The 26905-nt window shown below is 36.7% G+C and overlaps 1 protein-coding gene across 1 annotated transcript in view; it reads right to left on the reverse strand.

Moving 5' to 3' along the window:
• The window catches only part of LOC131762438 (F-box and leucine-rich repeat protein 13-like), a 55039-nt gene extending 28884 nt beyond the window's left edge, over positions 1-26155 (reverse strand). Inside the window, exons 1-4 of the mRNA XM_059073989.2 lie at positions 26085-26155; positions 25494-25613; positions 24473-24599; positions 2868-2951 (exon numbers count right to left, since the gene is read on the reverse strand). Of these exons, the coding sequence (XP_058929972.1) occupies positions 2868-2951; positions 24473-24599; positions 25494-25613; positions 26085-26155 (402 nt within the window). The remainder of the gene's footprint in view (positions 1-2867; positions 2952-24472; positions 24600-25493; positions 25614-26084) is intronic.
• Between the last annotated feature and the right edge of the window lie 750 nt (positions 26156-26905).

The raw sequence follows: 26905 nt of genomic DNA on the forward strand, positions 1-26905 counted from the left end.
TGAGGTAACTTTTTATTCCTATAATGTTCATGATTTGTGCAAAACCAAATCAGGGTAAAAATGCTCATCTCCTCCTTTTTCTCATTAAATCATTATGTAGTTTTCAATGCTTTAAGCTAAAAAGAAAATCTCCTATAGTTACCTTCTAAAGTGATAAGAAAAAATTTCCTGATAAATTTAGGTTAACCTAAACATCTCAGTTTAACCACCTTAGTTTATTCTCTTCCCCCTCTCTTGTAAATCCAGAGAAGGAATTGTGAAATTGGTTTACGTGTCACTTTCTCCTACCCATCTTTGTTTCATCTCTTTTGGAGCTTAATAATTGGACTGGAGTAGGGAAGGAGGAGAAGGATTACCACATGCCCAGAAGTGTGAACCTTGGAACCTTGGAAGAGGTAAAAGGAGGTTAAATGCCACAACACTCTAGTGCGTGCACACACACACACACACACACACACACACACACACACACACACACACACTCCAAAAGCAGGGAGGAGAAAAAGAGGGATGATGAGAAAGAGAAAAAATGTTTTTCATGAACTTGAATAGAATAGCTCATCTTATGCAAATAATAATTAAATAATTCTGTATTTCCATGTGCTTGTATTCCCCCTGTTTTATTTTCTTTTAGGTCACTGAAAATCAGTTCATACCAATTTTTAAAAGGTTACATTTTTTAAAGCGAGGCCAAACTCAGTTTTATGATCATATAGTTAGCTTATGGGTAAACACTTTCATCTAAAATCTCAGAGCACCTAAAAATAGTATGATTTTCAGGCTCCAAAGAATGAAAATAAAAAGGCCTGGAACCTGTAGACTCAAAGATAAATGGCAGAAAGCACTGGCTTCCTGATACATAGCCTCATACTTTGGTTAGCCCTCTCTCTCATCCAAAGAAGCATTTTAAAATTAATAAGTGATGGATATTAAGAGGCCATGTATGTCATCACCATGGTAGGTTTTAGTACTTCTGAATGATTTGTAGTTGTTGATCAAATGTGACTGATCACCATATAAGAAATATAACCCAGTATTAGAAATGTTAACACTTAACCATTTTATTTTAATAAACTTTATTCTATCACCTTGTCAAAGACCTTTTGAAAGCTTGACTAGATCATATTCATGGATAAAGTTTTATGTAAATGCATGTTTAATCCTTAAATGAACTACAGTAGGTAAATCATGGTTTAGCCTTACAGGAACCTCTTGGCTTTTTCTTCTAGTAGGTTACATGCATTATAACCCCTTTTGTTATTGTAGAGTTACAGTCTTGTCCTATATGCAAGCTGTTAGTCCTCTCTGGGATCTTTGTTTTGAAAGATAGTGTTTGTTCTTTTTAACCCTTTATACAATTTGAATGTACTACTAGGTAGATTTCTTAGGAACCTGCTAGAACCTTTGGAACCAGGGTCTGAAACTGGGGGAAATTGACATTGCTTGACACTAATGCCTCTAAAAGGAGACTTCTTAATGGTGTTACATTTTCCTCTTAAGTACCATTACATTGTCCAGATGCAGTGAAATACAGCAAAAATCATTTGAAAACAATTTTTCCCACTGTCATGTTGCCAATCAACCATTTAGAACAGCAGTTCTCCACTTCTACTCTTCGTTTCTGTAAAACTAGATTAGTTAGATTAGTTTGCTGAGATGGCATAGGACTTTGGACTAATCATTTAAGACCTCTGGGCCTTAGTTTCCTCACTTGTAAAATTACAGAGTGGTTTAAATGGTTCTAAGATTCCTTGAGCTTTAGAACACTAGAATTCTATGCTAAAGTCTAGGGCACCGTTTGGCCTGGCCCTCTCTATAGCCCACCAGTTCATATAGTATTTTAACACTCTCCTATTAGTCATGTTAGAACTTGCAAAGTCCATTTCAAATTCATGGAAGAGAGCTTAACTTCAAGTCTGCCATGCTCTGGTGGACTTCTCAGCTATCATTTGCAGTATCTTTCCACATGTGAGATAAATCCTTTTATCTCAATAAGGGTTTCTATTAAAAAAAATTTTTTTCTGAGTTTAGCCCCAGATTTTCATAAATGCTTGGGGTTTTGAACTTTCAGGATACTTTAAATGGAGTTTCTGATGCATTTAACAGTTTCCACATTCCTAGATTATTAGTTCCCTTTAAGAATGTTATCTTTCATTAGTTTACTAATAAGTAACCAGATTTTGCCCTAGTTCAATACATGTGTGACATATGATTGCAATTTTTCTTCTTTTAACAGCAAATTGAGTTGCTTAATGTTGTGATAAACATTACATGTGGCTTACTCAAAATAGCTACTTTATGACTTCCTATATATCACTCAACACCAGGTCTAGGAAATTTACTTCTCATGAGTTCTTAAAGTACCATTTGAGCACATAATCATTTATCCTATCCAGTTACTTATCTCATGCTTTCCATCCTGGTAAATTATGCTACCAACTATGTTTGAGTAACTTAAGTCCCTAATTGTTAAGTACCTGGTGTAGGTTTTCAAAGTCCCCCAATTTTTATGGTTAGATGATATAACACAGATTATCTACAGAACACTTCCATTATATGAGAAGACTTTTACCACATTGCAGTTCATCATTCTACAAGTAAAATGTCAACCTATCCCTAGTTATCCTGTAAGTCTGACGTTTGGAAGGGAGAGAGTAGACAAGAAAAATGGGAAAGCAAACCTCTCAGTCACCTTGGGCTGTGGAGACCTGACTATTGGCAGATGTTGATCTTGGCTCAACCAAGATCACATATGTATTGTTACAGTTCCAATCCACTTCGTTTTTCTGTTGTGACCTACAAAGATTATTTGATTTGTGCTTAATTTTCAATCTTAATTCTTTAACAAAATACTGTAATTATCTTACCTGAATTCCAATATCGGTGATTTTATCACACTCAGATAGAGAAAGTTCCTTTAATTTTTTATGCCTGGACAGTGTCATCAAACCCTAAAAATGTTTAATATAAAGATTATTTGATGATTATAATTTAGTATGGAAGGTATATTTCCAATAAGATAACAATTATGCAAACTAAAAAGATTTAGCTTCTGTCTTCTATTTCTTCACACTTAACAAATCATAAAATCACTTTGGTTAGACAACATTGTTAAATAAAATTTTCAGGTTGTCTCTAGTGTTTTACAAAAAGTTTTAGAAATCCCAGAGCCAGGAAACTTATCTGTTTCCAGGTAAATGTTATACGAATCAATATAAAGAAACCTTAAAGACCCCTAAGCTTACAGCTTTGTTTTGAAGACACTTCATGTGGCTAATGAATCTATTTATCAATAAATTCTTTTTTATGCCTAGCCTAAACATCTGAAAATCTTTAGCTCATTTTATATGTTTAACTGCTTGGAGGGAGAAGAAACATCTTTATATAAAGGTCTATAGACAGATAATCATTCATCAATAGCTCACTTCTTTTTTCAGGCTAAAAGCTTTGTTTCTTTTTATTTAAAAAAAAATAGATTGTACTTTTAGCCCTTCATTTTTTTTATGTGTGGTTTTGCTGGCCCATTTCTCCATACCTTCCCGCCCTAAACTGGCACAACATTCAGATAAGGAACTGACTAATGTGCATTATAGATGCCATCCTCCTGTTTTGCATTCAGGATCATATTACTTTCCTATTTCTGTTAGATATGCTTCCTAGACCATTTTCCTCATTCTATGGTCTCAGAGCTGACTGGCAGGGAAAATGCCAGAAATGGTATATGATTTGTCCTTTTTACATTTTATTTGCAGGACTGGTTTACATTTTATTGACCGTAAAAACCACATTTGGATTGTAATTGAAAATGGGTCCTGCAAATATTATCTCCCGCTTTTTTCACTGATGTACCTATTACGCCCTTTCATTTTTCAAAAACAAAAGCCAGATCAAGGAGAAAAGTGCTTGAAATTCTGCTTCATTGAAGTCACGTTTAAATTGCAATTTCTAATTTCATTTAACAGTCCTGTATAACACACAAAAATAAAATCACTCCGTTTATTCTTTTAATTTTATTGCAAATGTGGATTCTTTTGCTAGTAGCACATTATGTTTTCTGTCTCCTTATTTCAAAACAAAAAATGGGCAAACCCTGTGAAGCCATCACATGTGTTCTGGGTTCCACATGTGGATACTGTTTTATTCATGTTAGAAGAATTGGAGTTTATATACTACCCCAACAGAAACTAAATTGTTTGAACAAAAATATCAAGTAAGAGATGCAAAGTTTTCCTCTTTGCCCTGTACTTGATAATAGCTAAATATGTTTTATTATTCTATGTGGAATTTGTCTCGTGAAACTATCTCTGAATAGTTTCTCTGAAGTTTTCACTTTTTTTTTCTGTCTATGTAGCCATGTTAGAATTTTTTTAAGATGAGCTGTAATGAAGTATACTTGCTAAGTATGACATTTAACAGACTATAATATCTTTACCATTTTGTTCAGAATTATTTTAAAGTATTATTAATTAATATTAAAATGGAGTGCCACATTTAATCACTATGGTTGTCCATTAAAATGTATGGCCTCAAAATTTAATTAATTAAATATCATTAGCCATTAAGTAAATACAAATAAAAAACTCAGTGAGATACTAAATACTACATACCTACTAGGACAGCTATAATTAAAAGGACAGATAATAAGATGTCTTGGCATTGTGAAGCTTATAAATGCTTCAAACTAGAAGGTGAAGCAAGTGATGGTTCCAACATTTTACAGTCTTTCTTTATACCTTAGAAAGTTAAATCTCAGGTCTAGGCAAAATTCATTCATTCTTAATTCATCATTTGATAAATATTTATTTAGCATGTATTATATTGTTCAGGCTCTGGGATAGAAGCTGGGAGTATAAAGGTCAGTGAGGTGCAGTGTTTACTCTCAAGGAGCCCATAGTCTGGCATTAAAGACAGACATGTACACTAGATCATTACAACCCTGTGAAAGGTAAATACTGTGCACAGTGGTTGAACCAAAGAGGAAAGATGAGGGCACTACTTTGGATTAGAGAAGACTGCATGGAGGAGAGTCATGAGTGGGGAAGTGTAAAGTGCCAAGAAAGCTACAGAGGGAAGGACATTCTAGACTGAAGGAACAGAATGTGCAAAAGCATTGAGGTATGAAATAGTATGGCATGTGTATGGAACTATATAGCATGGCATGATTAGATTTACATGGATTTTTTAAAAATCTGAAAAGCTGATCTAAGAATTTCTCTTAAGGAAGAAACTGCAGGGTTTTGTTTTTGTTTTGTTTTGTTTAATACCTTGTAAGTGCTTGGGGGGGAAAGTCCTTGAGGTTGGCTGTGCCAAGCTTTTACTTCTGGGAGGGATAAAAAGAGGAAAGTGGGAGGACAAAACCAAAAAAGAAGCAAAGAGGAGCCAACCAGATGGAGTGACTGGGCCTCAGTGAGGCAAAGAGCAGGTGGGTACTTAAATTTTCAGGGAAGTTGTAACATCATGAAAATGTAAATCCTCCTTCATCTCCCTCAAAAGTCAGCCAAGCTCACGAATGCTTTTCAGGAAAGGTTCTGGTTTATTTTCCCCAAATTTAGAAGGGGCTATATTTTGTAATCAGGTAAAATGCAAAGGAAAGCAGATGGTGTGGTAGCCTGGAGAAGTCACTAGCACTGCAGGTTGTATGAGAATGCGAAGCCTTAGGAATTCATAGGAATCCTGGGGAGCACTTTGCTTCTTCATAGGCCATGGAATTGAGAGACCTGGATCTTAGGGGTCCAGGCGTCCCTAGTGGAAAATCGGCTTATATTGCAGCTCTGGTCCATTGAAGGGAGTGTCAAGACTTAAGACTCAAAAGGAAGCAGGCATCAAGCCATGAGAGCCTCTACATTATTCTGGAATGTGGATTTCATCCTATGTAACATTGTTAAACAAAACTTTCTCTCTTTAGGGAATAAGTGACCATAATGCAAAAAGAATGAGGATATGTTCCAAAAGAGGTATAGAGATGACAGGGCAGGGGGTGATTGCTTTTAGCTGGAAGGAATAGGTGACAGTCTAAAAGAGACTTTCACAGAGGAAGAAGAATCTGAATTAAGCTTTAAAGTCTGGGTAAGATTTTGACAAAGGAATAGGAACAGTGTTTCAGACTGAGGATGCAGCATGAACAAAGGCTTCATTTGGAAAGTGTGAGTTGTTTAGAAAATAGTTCAGATTCGGGTCACTGGGAGTAGTGGGTGGGAACATTGCAAGCTGCCAGGAACAAATAGATGTACACCAGATAGTTGGGAGCAAACAAATCCTTTGAAAACTATTCTTTTTTTCCCCCGGTTTTACATCTGGAATTGTTTAGCTGATGTAGATAGACATCAATAATTAACAAGTTACCAAATGTTGGAATGGTATATGTGTCTGTGTGTACTTACTATATGACTGAGTCATACTACTCCAGGCTTAGAATATCACCAACATAGACATAAAACATACTTCCCCCAACTCTTAATTTTGAAAATATTCAAATCTACAGCCAGGTTCAAAGAATGGTATAATGAACACTTATATATCCTTTACCTAAATTCACCAACTATAAATACTTTGCCACATTTTGCTTAATTGCTATGATAGTTTTACTGATATTTATGTGTGAATATAGTTTTATATGTATATATAATATATATATTTTAAATTCATATGTGTAGTGTAAACCATTTGAAAATAAGTTTCAGCTATCATGATGCTTTACCTCTGAATATTCTATATGCATCTTCCTAGGAATAAGGACATTTTCCTATGTAACTATATAGGATTATGTATATATAATATGATACTGAAGATTAACAGTACTACCATACTATATAATATAGAGTCAGTATTCAAATTTGCTTTTTATCCAGTCCTCAGAGTTCACATGTTGCATTTGGTTGCATGTCTCTTTAGCCTTTTTTTTTTCTTTAAATATTGTCTTTCAAGATCCCAGGCCAGCCATTACATAAAATGTCCCACATTCTGGATTTGTCTGACTGTTCCTTATGATTAGATTCTAGGTAAACATTTTCTGTAAAACTACTACCTAGGTGCTGTTTCATTAGAACTGTATTTTTCCTGTTTATTTAATAAATAATCCATGATGTGATCCTTTGAGACCACATGAATTCCCTGTTTCCCAACAACATTTCAGTCAATGATTTGAGCATTAATTGATGATCCTTGCCTAAATCAGTTATTTTGTTGAAAGTTGCAAAATGCTGAGTTTTCTGATTCTATCCTTCCTTCTAAATATGGAATCTGTTATTCATTTAAACCTTTTTTTCCATCACTCTTTCCCTTATTTCCTGCTGAATAGTTTGAGAGGTACTTTGAACAAAAGATTATTTTAGACATAACAACTAGCTGTCCCAGTTAACTTTTTGTGTTACTTATTAACAATCTTTTTTATTAAGATATAATTAACATATAACATTATATTAGTTTTAGGTGTACATATAGTGATTCAGTATTTGTATATATCATGAAATGACCATCACAATAAGTCTGTTTAACATCTGTCACCATATATAGTTACAGTTTTTTTTCTTGTGATGAGAACTTCTAAGATCTCTCTTAGCAACTTTCAGATATACAATGCATTATTATTAACTGTAGTCACCATGCTGTACTTTACACCCCATGACTTATTTATTTTATAACTAGAAGTTTGTACCTTTTAGCCCCCTTCACCCATTTTGCCCACACCCCTCAACCCCACCTCCACCAATTACCAATCTCTTCTCTGTGTCTATGAGGTTTTTGTTTGTTTGTTTTTTAGATTCCACATATAAGTGAGATCATACAGTATTTATCCCTCTGTGTCTGACTTATTTCACTTGGCATTGTGCCCTCAAGGTCCATCCATGTTGTCACAAATGGCAAGATTTCCTTCTTTTTTATGGCTAAATATATATATACACCACATTTTCTTTATCCAGTCATCCATCAATGGACACTTTGGTTGTTCCCATGTCTTGGCTATTGTAAATAATGCTGCAATGAACAGGGGGGTTACATATATCTTTCTAAATTAATGTTTTCATTTCCTTTGGATAAGTACCCAGAAGTGGAATTGCTAGATCATATGATAGTTCTATTTTTAATTTTTTGAGGAACCCTCATACTGTTTTCCATAGTGGCTACACCAATTTACATTCCTACCAACAGTGCACAAGCAGTCCCATTTTTCCACATTCTCACAAACACTTGTTATTTCTTATGTTTTTGGTAATAGCCATTCTAACAGGCAACAGTCTTTTAATTTTCCCAAACTCCTGTTAAGCGCATTTACAAAATGGAGTTACTGTTTTGCTTGGTGTAATTATGTTGTTTGTTAGCAAAAGATGACACACTGAGGAAAATAAAAACATCAGTATTTTGCCCTATTATAAGACTAAATATTTGCTCATAATTAAAAAACAAGTTTTATATATTGTTAAGAGGAAGTCTTGTTAATCAGCTTCACAATCTGAAAGATTTAGTCTTTACAACTTGCACATGGCTTTTCTTCTGAGAGTCTGTGCTTTTAGAAAAAGTCTGGAAGATGGACTAGGCATTATGGAATACTAACTTTAGAATAAAATACAATGTAGTTTATCTGATAGCCACAAACCATCCTTGTTTATGGTATATTTCAGTTTGGAAACTGTCAACACTTTAATACAGGCACACCAGAACAGTAAATAAGCATAAATAAATTTTATAATCTGTTCTGCATATGATTAAGAAAGTCTCCTGAAAAAATCTGTATAAAATTACATAAGATTGCATAGTTTGTCCAACTTTTAATTCATTTTTTTAATACTCTTTATAAGCAGTAGCTTGTAGGCTTTCAATATTAAAACACTAAAACAAACCTCTCTTCCATAGTCATGACATAAGCCATTGTAAAGTATGGAGAAAATATGAAAATATGACAATTGATTAATAACTACATTTTTATAAGGAGTCATACAAATTGGCAGGAATATTGAGACCCCTCAATATATAAATGACTAAAGAATATAAACAGAAAATTCACATAAGATAAAATACAATCACAAAGATAAATATAGGGGGGACATTTCTCTAACTGAGGAATCTATAAATATTATCTATACAATTTAGGATATTCAAAATTTGAATATAGGATGTTGGAAAATACATTCTATGAAATAAGATGGAATGAGGTACCCAGGAGTCTAGGATGACTGAGAACTTTGATGTAATTATTGGGGGTGTAGATCATGAGAAATCTAAAAAGAACAAAAGGTCCCTAACAGCAAACATAAGAAGCCTCCTTTCTTGCTGCTTTTTTTTTGAGGGTAAAATGGGATATAAGTTTTTGTGATAGAGGGGATACAGTTAGAAGGTGTTGTTGAAAATCCTTTGTGTAAATTTTCTGCTTTCAGTAGTGCTTAAATTGTAATATATCGAATGCCTATGATTCCTTGTCAAACATACTGAGAAACAAAACAAAACAAAAGGGAAGATTCTGAAGTCAAATGGGTGTCTGTCTTTTTTGTCAACCAGGACCAAATGAGCTCTTAGTCAGGAGAGATGTGTCCTGGTACTGGTTTGAAACATGTTGAAATGGAATTCAGCATGTTGTGTCCAAGTCCTAATCCTTTTCTTAGGATTCTTTTCCTGGTTAATGGTACCACCATGTCCACAACTGACCAGATAAAAACCTGGGTATTATCTGTGTCTACTCCTCTCCCCACTGCTCTCCATATCCAATCAGTCACCAAGCGCGCCCTACCTATACTACCTCCTAAAAATCTCTTATGTATGCCTCATCTGCCACCATGATCAAAACCTCGTTATTTCTAGTGTCATTGCAATACCTTTCCCATTCTTAAATAGACTTCCCTTACTGTTATGTCTCTGTACACAAATCTGTATGAGTCTTACTCAGAGTTCTTCAGTGGCTCCCATTGCATATAGCACAGTCTGAATCGCTTTGCGAGGCCATATACATTCTGCCCTCCACCTATTTCTCCATCCTCATCTCCTGCCACATCCTCTGTCTTCTCAGGCCATGCTATGACAATACAAAGTCACCTGTGGATTCCCCAACATATAACCCTCTGTCATGTCTCTATGCCTTCCCCCCTGCTTCTTCCTTCATTGTAAATGCCCTTCTTTACCTCACAAACACCTACTGAAGCTCTTAGCTGCACCTCAAAAGCTGAAGAGCATCTCCTGACTCCTCCACAGAGACAACAGAGACAAAAGCACTCACTTTCCAACTCATCCACGCTGCTAAGATGCAGTGCAGTGCACATATCTCCATGACAGCAAATATACCTAATTATGTCATAATTCCAGTAAATTATTGCTAAGATGTATTGAGTGTTTACCGTGTGCCAGACACTACGTAAAGCAGTTTACAAATCCTCACAACACTATGAGGAAAGTAATATTATAATCACTGTTTTAAAAAAAGAGGGTAATGGAGGCACAGAGAGGTTATGTAACTTGCCTGAACTCTCATAGTGTTGTGACACTGGTAAGGATGTGAAGCCACACTCTGAACTCATGCCTTTGGTAACTTTTAGCCATGTAATGTTGTTACTCTTGTTGTTGTTGTTTTACCACTAAGCTGTACCGTGAGACCAGGACTGTGTAAGTTTAGTACGCCTATAACCTTGCATAGTGTTTGACACACAGTTGACAATGAATAAGTATTTGTGAATGAATGAGTACTCTATTTATAAAATTATTTTTATGGACCCAGTTTTCTCTTATCTTGCTGGCATACTCTCAGAATTCTTGGATGAAATATAGTTCCCTTTGTAATTGTGTGAATCAGTGTTTACATTTATATAATATTTCTTTCTGAAAGATTCGCTCTGTTTGGTATTGCCTACCACATTCTCTTAGGAGTAAAGAACAAAACTTTTTTTTTTAATCTTTTGTTTCGGGGGGGTGGGTTGGTACACGGGCCTCTCACTGTTGTGGCCTCTCCCATTGCGGAGCACAGGCTCCGGACGCGCAGGCTCAGTGGCCATGGCTCACGGGCCCAGCCGCTCCGTGGCATGTGGGATCTTCCCGGACCGGGGCACACACACGTGTCCCCTGCATCGGCAGGCGGATTCTCAACCACTGCGCCACCAGGGAAGCCCAAGAACAAAACTTTTATCGGAAATATGTTTTATCTCAATTAACACATCCTCTGTCTAAAATCATTTGATAATGCTATCTTGTACAATGTCCATGAAAATGTATCTTAACCTCACAAGTGATCTTCCCTTTTATACTCTTGTTAGCAATTACAATTTTATAAAAATAATTTACTGTTTCTTCTTAATTATTTTTATTTATTTCTACTTACTTGATTATTAGTATGAATTTTGTATCATACTTCTTTTTAAAATGTGTCAACCTTTCCACCCTAATTTACCAACCTATAAGTCTAAAGGAAAGCAGGCTTTGGTCAATACACAGAAATTGATCCTCTTTATGTTTATGGAGGGAAGGAAAATAAGCATCTCTGTTACCAGGAAATAGAACAAGTCACCTTGAGTCTACTTGCCTCCTACCTGATGGAGGTTGAGAGGAAAGTTATATCAACCAGATATTCTCCTTGAGGGAAAAGACAAGCTCAGGTTGGTCACTTCATTTTGCAATGATTTTAGTAGGCATTTTGCTGGAAACAGGAGAAAATTGACTGGAACTTCTATGAGGAAAACCCCTGTTGCTAGTGATGGGACCAGCAGATTCATATCAGACCACTGGCTGGGAAGATGGGCCTGGAATGGACTAAGGAGAGGTCCAGCTTCATATGAAAAAGTTCAGTAGGGCAGACTTCCAATGTGTTTTTTGATTTTAATCCAAGGCAAATCCATTTGTCTCTGAGTTATTCTGCTTTCTTTTAACTCCCATTCTTTCTATTTCTTAAATCTCAAGTGATTTCATGTGCTTCCTGCTTTAGGGGTTGTGCTGCACTAAACCTCAGGCTTTATTTGTATGTGTGTTCCATGCAGATGGGTGGTCTCTTGAAAGCGTATCATCAGATTAAGACATGCAACTGTAAGCTCTCCCACTCCAGCTCAGATCATAGCTAAGAAAATGTGGAACTTTTAAAAGTCTAAGTGTTTGGTTTACAGGAAGGAAACGGTACCAGATCCATTCATTCCCTCACTCCCTGACTCACTGATCAAATATTTTGCACACCTCTTATGTACTAAGCATTATGCTGGGCATCCCAAAGATAGGATGATCCAACCTCTGCCCTCAAGAAACTTACAATTTGTTAGGAGACAGGCGTGGAAAAAAAATTAAAATATACTGAGCTGATTGCTTTATTGGAGGCATTATAAAGTACAGCAGAAGCACAAGGTAGGTAGATCCTAAGCCTGCCCGGGAATTCCAGAAGAGCTTCACACAGCTGAAACTTGAGGGATGAGCAAGAATTTACTAGGTGGACAGGAAGAAAGGCTGTTTCGTACAGAGAGATTAACTCACAGAAATGGGAAGGCAAGGAGAGCATGACATGTTTGCGGAGCTGTAGGAGAGTCAGTTCTATGTCTCTGGAGCAAAGGTGAAAGGTGGGAGTCATCTGGAAGTGAGGCTGCTCAAGTAGGCAGGAACCACATCAGGAAGAGCTTGGTCCTCCACACTAGACTATTTAGACTTTATGCTGAAAGCAACATAGAGCTCCTGAAGAAGTCTGAGCAAGGAAGTGAAAGGCTCAGATTTGCATGCTGGAAGATCACACCACAGCAGTGTGGAGAACAGATTTGAGGACACTGATACTTAAGAGAGGTTAGTAAGGAGAAATGGTGCTTGAACTATGGCAGTGGCAGCAGGGCTGGAGAGGAGGCAGGGGGACAGATATAGGAGATATTGTTAGAGTTCTCACATTGGCTTCTTTTTGTTTTTTGGCTAGAAATATCTGAAACTAAATGACCTTATAACATATACAATTAAAATTAAGATGGAAACCACACGCCAATATTCAATTAGGATTACTGGGGTTTTTTGTTTGTTTTGCAGTTCAATTTGAAAATAATTTGGGTGCTACCCAAATGAGGCCATCTAAAAGCATAACACCCCTGTAGGGGACTATGCGGTAATGTGGCAGAGATAAGATACAATATATTAGGAACTAAAGAACGCTCACTTATTTAGAAAACCATCTAGAGTAATTAATCTCACCATGTGATTTATGTTTTCTTAAAGAGAGAATGCATCAATAAAATAAAACCTATTGATATTGCCTTGAAATAACCTAGGTTGAGAGTGATTTTTTTTTTGAATTTTATTTTTCTATACAGCAGGTTCTTATTAGTTATCCATTTAATACATATTATTGTATATATGTCAATCCCAATCTCCCAATTCATCACACCACCACCACCATCCCCCCCTCCACTTTCCCCCCTTGGTGTCCATACGTTTGTTCTCTATATCTGTGTCTCAATTTCTGCCCTGCAAACTGGTTCATCTGTACCATTTTTCTAGGTTCCACATATATGTGTTAATATACGATATTTGCTTTCTCTTTCTGACTTACTTCACTCTGTATTACAGTCTCTAGATCCATCCACGTCTCTACAAAAGACTCAATTTTGTTCATTTTTATGGCTGAGTAATATTCCATTGTATATATGTACCACATCTTCTTTATCCATTTGTCTGTCAATGGGCATTTAGGTTGCTTCCATGACCTGGTTATTGTAAATAGTGCTGCAATGAACACTGGGGTGCATGTGTCTTTTTGAATTATGGTTTTCTCTGGGTATATGCCCAGTAGTGGGATTGCTGGGTCACATGGTAATTCTATTTTTAGTTTTTTAAGGAACCGCCATACTGTTCTCCATAGTGGCTGTATCAATTTACATTCCCACCAACAGTACAAGGGGGTTCCCTTTTCTCTGCACCATCTCCAGCATTTATTGTTTGTAGATTTTCTGATGATGCCCATTCTAACAGGTGTGAGGTGATACCTCATTGTAGTTTTGATTTTCATTTCTCTAATAATTAGTCATGTTGAGCAGCTTTTCATGTGCCTCCTGGCCATCGGTATGTCTTCTTTGGAGCAATGTCTATTTAGGTCTTCAGCCCATTATTGGATTGGGTTGTTGGTTTTTTTAACATTGAGCTGCATGAGCTGTTTATATATTTTGGAGATTAATCCTTTGTCCATTGATTCATTTGCAAATATTTTCTTCCATTCTGAGGGTTGTCTTTGCATCTTGTTTGTAGTTTCCTTTGCTGTGCAAAAGCTTTTAAGTTTCATTAGGTCCCATTTGTTTATTTTTGTTTCTATTTCCATTACTCTAGGAGGTGGATCAAAAAAGATCTTGCTGTGATTTATGTCAACAAGTGTTCTTCCTATGTTTTCCTCTAAGAATTTTACAGTGTCGGTCTTACATATAGGTCTGTAATCCATTTTGAGTTTATTTTTGTGTTCGGTGTTAGGGAGTGTTCTAATTTCATTATTTTACATGTAGCTGTCCAGTTTTCCCAGCACCACTTATTGAAGAGACTGTCTTTTCTCCATTGTATATCCTTGCCTCCTTTGTCAGAGATTAGTTGACCATAGGTGCGTGGGTTTATCTCTGGGCTTTCTATCCTATTCCATTGATCTGTATATCTGTGTTTGTGTCAATACCATATTGTCTTGATTACTGTAGCTTTGTATATAGTCTGAAGGCAGGGAGTCCGATTCTTCCAGCTCCATTTTTTTCCCTCAAGACTTATTTGGCTATTCGGGGTCTTCTGTGTCTCTATACAAATTTTAAGGTTTTTTGTTCTAGTTCTGTAAAAAATGCCATTGGTAACTTGATAGGGATTGCATTGAATCTGTAGATTGCTTTGGGTAGTATAGTCATTTTCACAATATTCATTCTTCCAATCCAAGAACATGGTATATCTCTCCATCTGTTAGTATCATCTTTAATTGCTTCCATCATTGTCTTATAATTTTTTGCATACAGGTCTTTTGTCTCCTTAGGTAGGTTTATTCCTAGGTATTTTATTCTTTTTGTTGCAATGGTAAATGGGAGTGTTTCCTTAATTTCTCTCATATTTTGCATCATTAGTGTATAGGAATTTAAGACATTTCTGTGCATTAATTTTGTATCCTGCAACTTTACCAAATTCATTGATTAGCTCTAGTAGTTTTCTGGTGGCATCTTTGGATTCTCTATGTGTAGTATCATGTCATCTGCAATCAGTGACAGTTTTACTTCTTCTTTTCCAATTTGTATTCCTTTTATTTCTTTTTCTTCTCTGGTTGCTATGGCTAGGACTTCCAAAACTATGTTGAATAATAGTGGTGAGAGTGGACATCCTTGTCTTGTTCCTGATCTTAGAGGAAATGCTTTCAGTTTTTCACCATTGAGAATGATGTTTGCTGTGGGTTTGTTGTATATGGCCTTTATTATGTTGAGGTAAGTTCCCTCTGTGCCCACTTTCTGGAGAGTTTTTATCATAAATGGGTGTTGAATTTTGTCAAAAGCTTTTTCTGTATCTATTGAGATGATCATATAGTTTTTCTTCTTCAATTTGTTAATGTGGTGTATCACATTGATTGATTTGCATATATTGAAGTATCCTTGCATCCCTGGGATAAACCCTACTTGATCATGGTGTATGATCCTTTTAATGTGTTGTTGGATTCTGTTTGCTAGGATTTTGTTGAGGATTTTTGCGTCTATATTCATGGGTGGTATTGGTCTGTAATATTCTTTTTTTGTAGTACCTTTGTCTGGTTTGGGTAACAGGGTGATGGTGGCCTCATAGAATGAGTTAGGGTGTGTTCCTTCTGTGATTTTTTGGAAGAGTTTGAGAGGACGGGTGTTAGCTCTTCTCTAAATGTTTGATAGAATTCACCTGTGGAGCCATCTGGTCCTGGACTTTTGTTTGTTGGAAGATTATAAATCACAGTTTCAATTTCATTACTTGTGATTGGTCTGTTCATATTTTCTGTTTCTTCCTGATTCAGTCTTGGAAGGTTATAGCTTTCTAAGAATTGGTCCATTTCTTCCAGGTTGTCCATTTTATTGTCATAGAGTTGCTTGTAGTAGTCTCTTAGGAAGCTTTGTATTTCTGTGGTGTCTGTTGTAACTTCTCCTTTTCATTTCTAATTTTATTGATTTTAGTCCTCTCCCTCGTTTTCTTGATGAGTATGGCTAATGGTTTATCAATTTTGTTTATCTTCTCAAAGAACCAGCTTTTAGTTTTATTGATCTTTGCTCTTTTCTTTTTTCTATTTCATTTATTTATGCTCTGATCTTTATGATTTCTTTCCTTCTGCTAACTGTGGGTTTTGTTTGTTCCTCTTTCTCTAGTTCCTTTAGGTGTAAGGTTAGATTGTTTATTTGAGATGTTTGTTGTTTCTTGAGGTAGGCTTGTATTGCTATAAACTTCCCTCTTACAACTGCTTTTGTGGCATCCCATAGGTTTTGGATTGTCGTGTTTTCATTGTCATTTGTCTCTAGGTATTTTTTGATTTTCTCTTTGATTTCTTCAGGGATCTCTTGGTTATTCAGTAATGTACTGTTTAGCCTCCATGTGTTTATATTTTTTATGTTTTTTTTCCCTGTAATTGATTTCTAATCTCATAGTGTTGTGGTCAGAAAAGATGCTTGATATGATTTCAATTTTCTTAAATTTACCGATGCTTGATTTGTGACCCAAGATGTGATCTTTCTTGGAGAATGTTCCATGTGCACTTGAGAAGAAAGTGTAATCTGCTGTTTTTGGATGGAATGTCCTATAAATATCAATTAAATCTATCTGGTCTATTGTGTCATTTAAAGCTTGTATTTCCTTATTAGTTTTCTGTTTGGACGATCTGTCCATTGGTGTAAGTGAAGTGTTAAAGTCCCCCACTATTATTGTCTTACTGTCGATTTCCTCTTTATAGCTGTTAGCAGTTGCCTTATGTATTGAGGTGCTCCTTTGTTGGGTACATATGTATTTATAATTGTTATATCTTCTTCTTGGATTGATCCCTTGATCATTATGTAATATCCTTCCTTGTCTCTTGTAACATTCTTTATTTTAAAGTCTGTTTTTTCTGATATGAGTATTGCTACTCCAGCTTTCTTTTGATTTCCATTTACATGGAATATCTTTTTCCATCTCCTCACTTTCAGTCTGTATGTGTCCCTAGGTCTGAAGTTAGTCTCTTGTAGACAGCATATGTATGAGTCTTGTTTTTGTATCCATTCATCAAGACTGTGTCTTTTGGTTGGAGCATTTAATTCATTCACGTTTAAAGTACTTATTGATATGTATGTTCCTATTACCATTTTCTTAATTGTTTGGGGTTTGTTTTCGTAGGTCCTTTTCTTCTCTTGTGTTTCCCACTTAGAGAAGTTCCTTTAGCATTTGTTTTAGAGCTTGTTTGGTGGTGCTGAATTCTCTTAGCTTTTGCTTGCCCTGTAAAGCTTTTGATTTCTCCATCAAATCTTAATGAGATCCTTGCTGGGTAGAGTAATCTTGGTTGTAGGTTCTTCCCTTTCATCACATTAAATATGTCATGCCACTCCTTTCTGGCTTGTAGAGTTTCTGCTGAGAAATCAGCTGTTAATGTTGTGGGGGTTCCCTTGTATGTGATCTGTCATTTTTCCCGTGCTGCTCTTAGTATTTTTCTTTGTCTTTAATTTTTGCCAATTTGATTATTGTGTGTCTCGATTTATTTCTCCTTGGGTTTATCCTACCTGGGATTCTCTGTGCTTCCTGGACTTGGATGGCTGTTTCCTTTCCCTTTTAGGGAAGTTTTCGACTTCCCTAACATGGGAAATATTTTCTGGGGTCTTTCTCTCTTCTCCTTCTGGGATGCATATAATGCGAATGTTGTTGCGTTTAATGTTGTCCCAGAGGTCTCTTAGGCTGTCTTCATTTCTTTTCATTCTTTTTTCTTTATTCTGTTCTGCAGCAGTGAATTCCACCGTTCTGTCTTCCAGGTCACTTATCCGTTCTTCTGCCTCAGTTATTCTGCTACTGATTCTTTCTAGTGTATTTTTCATTTCAGTTATTGTATTGTTCATCTCTGTTTGTTTTTTTCTTTAAATCTTCTAGGTGTTTTTTCTTTAATTCTAGGTCTTTGTTAAACATTTCTTGCATCTTCTCGATCTTTGCCTCTCCGAGGTCCTGGATCATCTTCACTATCATTCTTCTGAATTCTTTTTCTGGAAGGTTGCCTATCTCCACTTCATTTAGTTGTTTTTCTGGCATTTTATCTTGTTCCTTCATCTGGTACATAGCCCTCTACCTTTTCATCTTGTCTTTCTTTCTGTGAATGTGGTTTTTGTTCCACAGGCTGCAGGATTGTAGTTTTTCTTGCTTCTGCTGTCTGCCGTCTGGTGGATGAGGCTATCTAAGAGGCTTGTGTGAGTGTGATTTTCTGATAATTACAGATAGTATGCCTAATGTTTAGTATTTATAAAATTACATCCAGAATATCTTAAAAGGCATTATCAGCTTATGTCAAGATGCTACAGCTATTGTCAGGAACATCCGGGATTACTTGCTTAGCATCTACCTAATCAAGCACAAGAATGGGAGGAGGAGCATCCCAAGCAGAAAGTACAATATGTATAAAGATCCTGAGGTAGGAAAGAATTTGGCTTGTTTGAAGAGCTTAAAAGTGGCAGTGGGGCTGGAGGAAAGAGAATGAGAGGAGCAGGCACATGAAATGATATCAGAGGGGTTGGCAGGCATCTGTTTAATTAATGGTAAATGTTCTTTCAAATTTTGGTCTTTCTCTGATTTTATTTTTGTTTTATTAGACATTGTTGGTTATTCCCTCAACATTCCACACATGACTGCACTCAACTGATTGTCTTATAACATTTTTCATCTTCTAACTTTAGTATCCTTCATGGATTCATCTTCTTCCCGTTATTTAAATATTGGTGTTCTATTGTGTTCTTCCTGGGTGCACATCTCTCCTTACTCCCTACACTGTCTCTCAGGATCTTGGCCACATTCACACCTCCATGCTGATAACTCCTAAATCCGAGTCTCCCTTCAGGATTTCTCTCCCAAGCCTTTGGCCTGAATATCCCACACACTCTAACTCAGTCTGATAAAACTGAAATCACCTTTCCCTCAAAACCTGTTACTTTTCCTACATTACCTTTCTTTCAGGTAGGACTTCCATCCACCCAAAGTCAGATTTTGGAATCATTCTTATCCTCCCCCTCACCCCCAGGCTCTTATCTTCCACATGTAATCAGTCATCAAGTTCTTTCAATTTTACCTCCGAAGTAGTCTTGAATATGTTCTTTCCATACTACTTCTGTCCTCTGACCTAGTTCAAGAACTCCTCATCTCTTTCTTTAACTACTGAAGTAACTCCCACTGGTCTCCCCTCCAGTCTGTCACCCAGAGAATAACCCAAATAATCTAAAATGGGAGGCTGACTCTGACTGTGGCTCCCCTTCTAGATGCTACTTATCAACCATTAATTCAAGTCCAGGCTCCTTGGGGATAACATGATATTCCCTCAGTGACATCTCCTTTTCACAGTATATTCTGGCAGTACTAAGCTACATAAAGTTCCTTGAACAAGCATGCATTTGCATGCTTCTGTGTTAGACAGACTGAGTTAATAGATCCTTTTCTCTGATTCCTCTACCACTACACCTGCCACACCATATTTAAATTAGTCACACCCTTTCCAAACTGGGCTGCAGGGAACAGATCTTACTCACATTTGTACCCTAGAGCTCAGCATTTGTTCCTTCATTCAATGTGTATTTATCGAGTGTCTACTACCCCCAGGTTCTGGGTAAACAGTGGTGAACAAAACAAAGTCTCAGCCTCATGGATCTCACATTCTAGTGAGGGGATTCCAGGAGATGGCCTACACAGTAGGCACTCATGGTGAAAACTTTTGCAAATCAGGTAAATGAAAGAGTCTTCTTAAACCTCTGTCTAAGCATACTGTCTGGAACATTGCTCTGACTCATTTTCCCTTTAAACAAGTATGGTGGTGACTAAAACAATTTAAGCAACAGATTGAACTGCCCTAACTGTGGATCCTGTGGTCTTCAGCAAATGATAATTCTAACTAGAGTGGAAAACATTTTCCTGTATACATGGAGATATAACCTTATATTCAAACAATCCTCTGGGATAAGTAGAGAACGAATAACAACCCACTGAATTAGACATTAAGAAAAAGTTATAGAAAATTAAAGAATTTTAAAGATAGCTTAAAATACCATCACATTAATAAACTGTTTCCTTCACTTACAAACCCTATCCTGTTTATATTGGAAGAGAAAAATTGATGTTTATCCTCTTTCTATAAAATATGCTTATTAGATAACTTCCTAAACAACTTTTATTCATGGATGATGTAATATACTAGTCACTATTCTCCACAAAAGGAATGGCTGAAGACAATAAAATAATTATTTAAAAATATATAAAGTTTGAAATGACTGTGTTCTCTTCTTGGCTTCCCCCATTTAAATTAGCTCTCTCAATTAAACATCTTTTTGGATTTCTAAATATCTGTAGTTTTGCCTTTCCTGATTAACTTCCTCATAGTGTCTATGATTTTCTGAACACAACGCCCCATCACCCACTGCAACCCTAGAGAGCTTTTCTACCTCCAAGGAGTAAATTTCACTGATTTCCCTGCTTATTTCTGGAGCTCTTATACATCTCTATAAAGCTGTCTTGCAGGTGACTCAAACTAAACATGCCTATTTTCCCAACCTGTTCTTCCCCCTATGGAAGGGACACAGCTCAGTAAAGGACACCACTGTTTATACAGATGCTGAAGCCAAAAATCTGGCATCATCCTTGATTCCCTCCCTCTCTTCCTTACCCCCATACTCCTTCTATCCCTAGCTCCCGTTGATTCTTCTAAATGTCCCTCAATCTGCTGTGCCAGCCTTACTACCATCTCCCTGGTTATAGCCCTAATATAGACCCTCATAATTTTTCACCTGGATTACTGCTTTGTAATTGGTCACTAATGCATCTATCATCCCCATGTCTATCTAGCAGACAGAGTGACATTTTCAAAATGTCAGTCTGACTGTGTTACTATCTAATTGACAATACTGAATGTCCTTCCATTGCCAACAAGGCAGAGAACAAATTCCTCACTGTGGCTTCTGGGCCCCTTATGACCTGGCCCCCCGCCTACCTCTCAAACATCATCTCTCACCACTCTCCTCCTAATAAAGCTAAACCCAAATGTGCAGATTTCCTTGATGCTACCATACTTTCAAACTCTTTACCTTTGTGCAAGCTTTTTCTTTGGCTCACCACATACTCTTTCTCCTTCTCTTGTAAAAGATCTTCTCTGACTCTCTGAGCCAGGTTAAGTTTCCCATCTGTTTGTTTCCCACACCCATCATGTTTTGTAACCACTTGTCTCTCACCTGTCTTCCACTAGAATGTAAGGGCCAAGAGGAGGGGCCCTGTCTGCTTTGTTCATTCCAGTATCCCCAGCACCAAGCACAATGTAATTAGAGTAAATATTTGTTAACTAAGTAAGTAGTGTGATTCTAACTAAAAACTCACTATTGAAAAGAATTGTGAGTGAACATAATTATTAGAAAACATAAATTGTTTCTTTCCCAAAGGCATAAGTGGTCACATTTGATCTCTGGTGAATGTCTGTAACATTCTAGAGTTTAAATCTTGAATGTTAAGTCTATAGTCATATTTGCACTTCATCAGACCTACAATCCAGGCTGGTGTTTAGCTGCCCGAGTTGACATCTGGGCTGACTCATTTTAATTTAACCGTTTGAGGTTAGCTTCCACAGCTGTCATAGCACTATGTTGTCAATCATTTGACTTTTAGATCACAATTTAACTTACTTGGAGGAAGAAAACAACAGCCTTCAGAAGACTTATTTTTCAGTTTTTTAGCAGAAAACAACTAGCTTTCTTCTCCATAGGTGCTCTTTAAGATTGTATGTATTCTTTACAAGAAAATTAAAACAGTGAATGGGACTTGAGGCTATATTCTTGAGTTTTTTTAATTTTCCTCAGTTAAAAATTTTAATATATGGTCTTCAAAAATAAAAACTGAGCTTTTCACAAATGCCAAAAACTAGGATAGACCATCTAAGCCTACCTTCGTTAATTCAACAAATATTCACCAGATACTTCAGACTTGTGATGAGTGCTGTGGTGGAATTATATTTTGATGTACTTTATAATGTGCTTTGATCCTTCTTGTTACCCTGTGACCCTTCAGACAACAGCTGGGCCTTCTGCTTATATGTGTCAGGGAATGGTTTTTACAGAACAACACAGGAGAAAAACATCCTAGACTTGTAAGCTTTAAATCCTAAACGCTGAAAAACTTGGAACATGACATTTTAAAAAACCATGTAATCAGTTGGAACATTTCTTCCACCCTCAGATTAGACAAAGAATCTATGCCAAGAGAAGAGACGGGGAGCAAAGAAGAGAAGAGGGGAGAGGAGCAGAGGGGGAAGGAGAAGAGAAAGGAGAGAGGAGAAGAAGGGAGAGAAAAGGGAGGGAAAGAGGGGAGGGTGGAGGAAAAGGGGGGAAGGGAGAGCAGGAGGGCAGCAAAAGAATGAGGTGCTGGGATACAGGGCCCTGTCCCAGACCTCCCTGGACTCTATCTCCTGACAGGTTTGGGGGTCTAAGAGTACATGAGAACTCATTCTAACTTTCCCTGGTATGGCTGTGCAAAGCAACAAGGCAGGAGAGTTTTCCTACTTTCATCATTGTACCAGCTAACATCTAATGAGGAAAATAAAAACAACTCTAATTTCAAACTGAGGAAATTTAATTGTGAAAGAGAATTGACTACATAGGTGTTAGAGAACTGAGGAGCCTAATGGAATAATGACAAAATCTAGAGATTTAGCAGCAGGCAACCACTACCACCCCTATGCTGGAAGGACAATGGGAAGCAATGGTGTTTATTAGAGCCCAGAGTCCAAGGTCACGAGGGAAGCTAGAACCACAGCAGTTCTGACTAAAGGGACTAGATCACAAAAGACATGCAGCTGATGATAATAATGAAAGGAAAGGTGGAGGAAAACCCTGGCGTCTCCGTCCTTCTGACCCTCCCATTTTGCACAAATGCCTCACAAGCACCAAACCCAACTGGAATCTAACTGACATGAATCAGCCATTCTGTAGGAGAGTAAGAAGGGTGAGGATGGGTCTGAGGGCAAATACACCCAGATGTAACAGCAGGAAAATGTCTGCAGGGGATGTCTGGGATTGTGGACCTAAGAAGGCCTCACAGAGTCCCCATGCCCCAGGATGACCCAGAGGGGCCCAGAGCAAGGGCCCCTATGACAAAGGAGCCTGAAGACTTGAAGGGGGCCTTGGAGCCAGGAATGGGAAGACACATCAGGAATTTACCTGGAAGGAAACCAAATGGGCCCTCAGACATCTCACTGGATTCCACCTTGGACAAAAGACAGCATTGAGAAGACCAGGCTTGAATCCACCATGAGTTGACTACATGTAACTGCCCTGAGCTCCCACTCTCATACTACATTTAGACAACACTGCAGGGAAGGGGAGAGGAGCCCACCTAGCAGAATGGAGGCTGAATCTAAATTCACTCTTAGATAAAGAAAGGAAAGAACCTGAACCAATGAACAGACATAGTTATTTTAAAGAGCCCACTGAATATGTAGGGAAGGGTGGACATATAAGACAGGTATCAGTAATGCAGTGAGAAACAGAAACATGTCATGTTAAAGAATGCACTGTGGCTGGAGATGTACATAGAGAAGTTCCTGTACTTGCCTGTAAGGTAGGACTTCTCAGAGAAGGCCTCAGAGAAGGTGATATTTGATGAGCTTGAGGGATGAATAGGGATTTAGCAAGCAGATGGGGGAGAGATCCTCACCTCTTGTCTTCTTCTATCCCTCCCAATGCTCTGATTTTCAAGAGAAGCCAGTACATTCCTTATCTAACTACAGTCCATTAAAGTCTTTAGGAAACATGACAGATCTCTGGGTTTATCTTCATTTTGATTAGTAAATGGGGCAGTGCTGGAATGATAGGATAAGTGTGATCTGTGTTTCATCTCTGATGAGTAGCAACAGCAGCTTGCAAGAAATGAGTTTCTTAAAATGTATCCTCTTATAGATTTGTAGAGGCCATTTCTAGACTTCAGTTTTGAACTAAGGACTTGAATCTCAAGGCACTCAGGTAGTCTTATAGAATATACAATCCACAGGAAAAATATACCTAAGCCATCCAAAATATATCTGCACAATAACCAAATGTCTATAATTGAAACACATTTCAGATGTATCACATAAAACTCTGATCTGTCAGGACTTTCCTCAAAATATTGTGTTTTGCCATTTTTTAAAGCAGAGAAACAAGACCATTGATTTACAAATAACCTCACCTATTGCTATTCCAGAAACAATATTCCCAAACTTGCCCTTTATAATCCAATATTCTAAGAAATAAAAATAATTGTGGTTCTCTCCATTGTTTACACAATGGAAAATGATTATATTACAGAAATCAATAGAAGTCATTGAATTGTTTGAACACTTTTTTTTTTTTACCTCATTAGAGATGTCTGTTCCAGAGAGATCTACTGATACCAAAGAAAAGATGTTTACAATAAATTCAACTCCTAGGTCAGTCAGATGTTCACAATTTCGTAAACTCAAGTAGTTTAAATTAGAGCAGCTGAAAGAAAGTAGCATGAAGAGTTCATTTCAGCTTTTAATCACACTGTCAGTAGAAATTTCTTCATATTAAAAACCACTTGGGGAAAGCATATGCTATTGAAACAAGGATTTTCCTTTTCTTGTCATAAAATTAAGATTAAAAGTGTAAATAATTGGGACTTCCCTGGCTGTCCAGTGGTTAGGACTCTGCGCTTCCACTGCAGGGGGCGCGGGTTTGATCCCTGGTCGGGAATTAAGATCCCACATGCCGTGGGCAGCATGCCCAAGGAAAAAAAAAAAGTGGAAATAATTGACATTACAAAGTTGAATGAAAGAGAGGTGGATTATTGTATAAAACATTCTGTGATTTCATTTCATATTGCAATTTCTAATAAGAAAAAATATATTACATGCATACAAAAACTATCATGTAAATACCACAATGAATGACCACTAAAAGTGCAAAGTTAAATTTCTCACTTATCCGTACAAGTTTGTTACAAGAATTGTACTTAACCCCTTAGTGTACCCAAGACCTTTTACAAGTAAACAGGATCAAGAATAAACCCACCAGCTAGAATATCCCTTGGGAAACGCTGTAAAGGTTTACATAGAGATGATATCCTTGAAAAGTACAGAGAAGTCACACAGGTATAGCTATTCATAACTTAATGAGTGATTCCATCTCAAACTTTCTCCAAGTTGAAATTTAATAAGAAACATCTTAGATATAGTCAAAAGATTAATTCATTCTATGACTCCAATGTCTTTTTTCGTTTTGCTGAATATTGGACCAGCTTCTGGGCATCCCTGATGTTTTCCAAATGGCTTCAAAAGTCTACCTCTGATCTGTCCTATTAACAAATATACAATTACTAATAACATGATGTAAAATATTATTGTTTTATCATACCACTCTGATAGTTTTGCAATAGAGGCATCACCCAGGTGGATACAGTTACTTAAATTTAGCTCTCTTATCTTTGTGCTTGCAGGACCATCAAGAAACTGCTTTAGTCCCATGTCACCAATTCTGTAGGAAAGAGTGAGAAAAGCTCTACATGTGATTTTATGTATAAATATGTAGAATACTATTAAAATAATAGTTACTATACCTAATACATTCCGAAATAGCAAGGTGATATCTATATCTGGTATTTTGCCAACATTTGTAAACCAAATTTGATTATATAGCTTTTATTTTAATAGAAAATATATAAATGATAGTAATGGGAGAAATATTACTAAAAATGCTATTCCTATTCATTTGTTCATTTAATTAGGTGGCCTAATTATTAATAAAACAGATAGCCTATAAGGTTTCTTCCCTGGGGTTAAAATGTGATCATGTTAAACAGTGACTGATGTAATCTCCTGCAAAAGAAAAAGGCAAAAACTTAAGATAGGGAGAGCCAAGCCTAACAGTCAAACTACTGTCAAAATCTTGGAGGAATTTCCACTAAGTACAAGTCAATTTAGCTGGACTGGAAACCTAATAAGTTACCTAAAGATCCTTTCTTTCTGAAGCAGAGAAAATCTGATGCTGTAAGACGTTCTTGACTTCAGTCTTCCCATACTGTCCTTAATCATAGACACCTATGTGTCAGTGCCATCCCTCCCACCCCTCCCATGTAAGTCCACATTTATAAATGATTCTCTAAATTTAAATAGTGAACCAGAAACACATTTATAATAAAATGACAACAAAAACAAAGAAAATTGTGCAGTGGTATTAGGTAAAGGTAAATAAAATTAACACAGGGGTGATAATTTTACATTGAGTTAGAATACTATACTAGTAAAAATATTAAACAAGACTAACAGAGTAATTTTACATTGATTAGGTATCACCCCAATGAAGATAATATGGTTGGGTATAGAATTTGGGGATCATATTCTTTACTGCCATGAAACTGCGTACAGTGAAATGGTGTAATGATGTAACAATTTAAAAATATATATATGTGTGTGTGTGATAAAAAAAAATCAGACGACCCATAGAAATTAACACAACATTGTAAATCAACTATACTTCAATAAAATATATACATTTTTTTAAATCAGGGTAGTTAAGACTCCATGCTTCCAATGCAGGGGGCACTGGTTTGATCCCTGGTTGGGGAACTAAGATCCCACATGCTGTGCAGTTCAGCCAAAAAAAAACCCAAACAACAACCTCCCCCCGAAAAAACCCCGACTGGCCTTGAATTTCTCCTCTGCAACAGAACTACCAAACATATAAATGTATATATATAATATAACAATATAAACAATATTAATAAAAATATCAATTAAAAATATATTTTCTGTTACAGAAGAGAAATC

The sequence above is a fragment of the Kogia breviceps genome, chromosome 9 (genome assembly GCF_026419965.1).
Source record: "Kogia breviceps isolate mKogBre1 chromosome 9, mKogBre1 haplotype 1, whole genome shotgun sequence".
Lineage (NCBI taxonomy): Eukaryota > Metazoa > Chordata > Mammalia > Artiodactyla > Physeteridae > Kogia > Kogia breviceps.